The sequence below is a fragment of the Pteropus vampyrus genome, unplaced genomic scaffold, assembly GCF_000151845.1.
Source record: "Pteropus vampyrus isolate Shadow unplaced genomic scaffold, Pvam_2.0 Scaffold144, whole genome shotgun sequence".
NCBI lineage: Eukaryota > Metazoa > Chordata > Mammalia > Chiroptera > Pteropodidae > Pteropus > Pteropus vampyrus.
Window position 1 is genome coordinate 883,762 of NW_011888925.1, and position 3,907 is coordinate 887,668.

Sequence of the window (3,907 nt, forward strand, 5' to 3'; positions counted from 1 at the left end):
GTTGTTGTGAGGTTTTCTTTGGCTAACCCACGTAGGGTGCTTAGAACAGACAGTGTTTGCTCTGTAACGTTAGCCGTTTTTATCATCATCGGATCCCAGCTCAGGGGACTGTTGTCTCCGCGGGAGCAGATGTTACGAGCCACAGAGGAAGACAGGCAGCTCCGAGACTCAGGGCTGGCTGCATGAAGGAAGTGAGGTTTTCCCAGGTGGGAGAAATGTGGGGAAGGAATCCCCGGCAGAGGGGACAGCTTGGAGGAAGACCCCCGATTCACGAAATGGCAAGTGATAGGGTATCTGGGGCTCACGTGCCGCCTAAGGGGCTTGGGCTCGATCCTGCTAATGTGGGGGATGTGGCCCCTTGATGGTTGTTGGGGGGAGGTTCCCGGCACTGAAAAATGGCCAGGAAGGAAGAAGGCAGGGAGACCAGGCAGGAGGCTGCTACTACCTTTCCAGCCAGAGAACGGAGAGTCCGTGGTATCGATGGAGAGCGCGCAAGCCAGGTTTTACACTGATGTGCGTCGACATCTGCCTGGCACTTTAAGGTTTATAAAAGTCAAGGTTATCTCATTTGGTCCCTGCAGCAGCACTGCCAGCCTGTTAGGGTTTCCTCACTTCACAGAGAAGGACACTGAGGCGTAAGGAGCTCACCGAGTCTATAAACTGGGGAGCCGGGGCTTGAGCCCCACATGTTTTGTCCTTTCCAGGCTGGCAGCCACTTGCCAAGGGCGCCTGGCAGAAAGCCTTGAGGTGGAGTTCAGTCAGGCAGACGCAGGCACCTCACCCTGCCAGATTTCTTCCCTGCCTGGGAAAGGGCTTGCTCTGGGCCATGGGACTCAGGGACACGAATTCTGGGGCACGAGCAGGCATGCGGTCTGTCACACTGTCTCTTTTTGGATTCTCAGAAGCGCCGAGATGGCTCTGACCTGCCTTGGGGATTTCCTCGGGCCTGAATCTGATCCCAAGAAGAGGCCCCACGGGGTGGGCAAGCTTGGAGCTGCGGAGTGGGGGTGGGAGAGACTCTAGAGGCCCTTGCGTGTTTTTGGATTTGCAGCACTTAAGCCATTCTGATTGCTCTCCCCCTAGGCCTTCTGAATTGATTTGCATTTGGCCCAGGCCTGTCTAACTCCAGGCCCAGGGCTGTCCACCCTGAGGTGGAAAGAAGAAGGTGAGGAGCGAGACAGTTCTGGTCTCGTCAGAAGAATCTTTAGGCGTTAGGAAGTTTGTGAAGCTCACGATGGTAGATTCCTGTTTTCCAAAATTCTATTTTTGACTTTATTTATTTATTTATTTATTTTGCTCAATTTTTTATTATTGGTAACAAGTCCTCTTAGTTGTTTTAAGTGACAGGCTCACTTTGTTCATTTGGAAGAAAATGTCTGCCAAATGCTTAAGCTTGAATAACCACAGCTTGTCAGTTGTTCCTTCAGTTATAAACTATTCCATGAGAAGAGTGGCTAGTTTAGCTGGGAACTCACACAGTGCTCTTCACAGGGACTTGGGCATGCTTCCTATTTTATCACACAGAATCTCAGAAAGACATATACTTCAGTGTAGATTTAATAAAACGACTAGTTTCTATTCCTTCATCAAGGACCTTCTTAAGTGAAACTGGATATTTCTGTCCTGTGAGTATGGAGAAGGGTCTGTGTCTAGTGAAGGGTTGGGTCTCTGAGGTGGAGAGGGTCTGGCTCCAGACTAGGAGTGGCCAAGTCTCCACCAGAGCTAGGCTTCCTGGACCTCTTGGAGTGGCACCTGGCCAGTTTCTCAGGTTATCTTTTGTTCCTTTGTTTTCCTCTCAGGTCACAGTTACCTAGAGAGGCTCCTGAATATTGAGGTGCCCCAGAAAGTCAGGTGAGTTCAGTTCCAGGGCTTAGAGACCTTCCCAGGGGTGTGCCCCAGGGACAGAAGCATTTCCTGTGCCTGAGCCCTTCCCTCTTGCTGGGGACTGCCCATGGGCTGCCCACTGCTGCAGCCCTGCTCCTTGCCCCAGTCTAACCGGGCAGCAATCGAAATGGGTGTCATTTGTCAGCCCTGGCCTTGACCCCTCCAAGCCTTTCCCTGGGCCATGGGCTCCACAGGGTATCAGATCCAAAGGCCTATGGCTGAGCTAGTGCAGTTTTGAGGAGACCCACTCAAGTTGGGGTGGGTTGAGTGGGGTCAGGGGATGCTCCCTGCTCCGGGATCACACCCCAGCACCGTTTTGGGCCAGCACTCCTTGTCCTAGAGGCCATATCCTGCTATCACTAAAACTAGGTCCACACCCTTGCTTTAGAGCAAAGGGTCAATGCTTGGCATGGGGAGACGGGCTGACTGGGCAGAGCTGCTGGCTTTGCTGGTCCCATGGTGAAGGGAGAGGCAGGCCTCAAAAAAGACGTGGCTCATCCAGGCCTAAGGAGTTGAGGCGGAGCTGGGAAAGAGCTCACGTCCCGAATCAAGGTCCTGATGGGGGTGAGATAAAACCAAATTCAGAAGCTGACGTGCCTCATCTGCCCAGGCAGCAGAGCTCCAGGAAGCCACAGGCTCTGGCTGCTGCCCTCCCATCCTGCCTGGGGCTGTTGCTTTGTGGCCCCAGCCAGGGCATCCGACATGGACTCCTCCTGTGTCTCTACCCTAAGGGTTGAGGGAAGGGCTCCTATGGGTCAGTTTGGGCTGGATGGGTCCCACAGTGTCCCTTGCTCTGCTTTCAGCCCCAAGCAGAAAGAGCCCAGCGAGGAGGCCGAGTCTGCGGAGGTGGCTGAGCCTGCGGAGGTGGCTGAGCGTGAGGTAAGGTGGGCAGAGCAGGGAGGGCAGGTCCCAAGGGTCTTGGGGCTTGTGCCCTGCGCTGTGAGTCTCAGATGCAGACCCCTAAAGCCTTGGTTCTTCCTCCAGGTCCCCAAGAATGACGGGAATACCTTGTGGTCCCACAGTGCTACCAAGATCGCCATTAGCACGCCGGGCTCGCGGCCTGGGGCTGGTGGCCAGGAAATATCCTCTGAAGGGCAACAAGGTGAGGCTTCCTGACCTGCTACATGCAGATACGTAGGGCCACGTGGGCCTCGGTGGCCTCGGCCTGACTTTCTCTCGGGGGTCCTGTTTTCTGGGCTGATAGGCTGAAGGTAAATGAAACATGAGGCCCAGGGGTGCATAGTTCTCCTTTGGTTCTGTAGGTTTCATTTCCTACTTTTTAGCAGGAGCTGCTGCCGGGTGCCGTGGGAGTGGCCATGGCTGGTTGGTGCAGGCAGCAGAGGGTGGGGGCAGGGCCTGGACTGGGGCATTAACATAAATGTGCCGGATCAAGGCCTTGAGCTCCATGCCAGGGGCAGCAGGAGGAACCATGTGCTGGGGTCTGAACACCGGCCTCTCGTTTCGTTTCTGCCGGTGGCTTCTCACCTTCATGGGTACCCTGTCTTCAGAGAACGGAAGAGCCGTGGGCCATGGCATCCCCACGCTGTCAGAGGTCCCTCATGGTCGGGCTCACATCTCCCTGGTGGGAAGAGCTATGTCATTATGAGGTCCTGGATGTGGTCCCCTCAACAGCCGCATGTCACGGACAGTGGCTGTACCAGCCCCAGAGCCCCAGGGGTGCTGCAGGGACCTCTTGGAATACAGAGTATCAACAGGCAGGGGGAGCGATCAGCTTTCTCCTGGCAGTGGAACAAAATGTGCTGACCGCACACCCCATGTGGGCCCTGCGTGGGAGCCCTCCCCTCCTCTCGTCCCCTTGGCTCCAGCCAAAAGGGCCAGGAGGAGCGGGAGTTCGAAGCCTGTGGAGGGGTCTGTTAGAGCTCGCAGCATCCATCGGCTTCAGCTCCTGAAAGGCGTTCCCCAGCTCTCTGTTAGACATGGGCGGGACATAGTTGGGGCCACCGCGGGCTTGTCCTGCTGTTCTTAGAGGTCAGACATGGGGGTGAGGGGTCTTTGGGCAGGG

The 3,907-nt window shown here is 55.6% G+C and overlaps 1 protein-coding gene across 1 annotated transcript in view; it reads left to right on the plus strand.

Annotated features, from left to right (window-relative positions):
* Positions 1–3,907, plus strand: part of INCENP (inner centromere protein) — a 25,119-nt gene that overhangs the window by 6,151 nt on the left and 15,061 nt on the right. Inside the window, exons 5-7 of the mRNA XM_023535815.1 lie at positions 1,769–1,851; positions 2,688–2,763; positions 2,869–2,986. Coding sequence (XP_023391583.1) covers positions 1,769–1,851; positions 2,688–2,763; positions 2,869–2,986 — 277 coding nt within the window. The remainder of the gene's footprint in view (positions 1–1,768; positions 1,852–2,687; positions 2,764–2,868; positions 2,987–3,907) is intronic.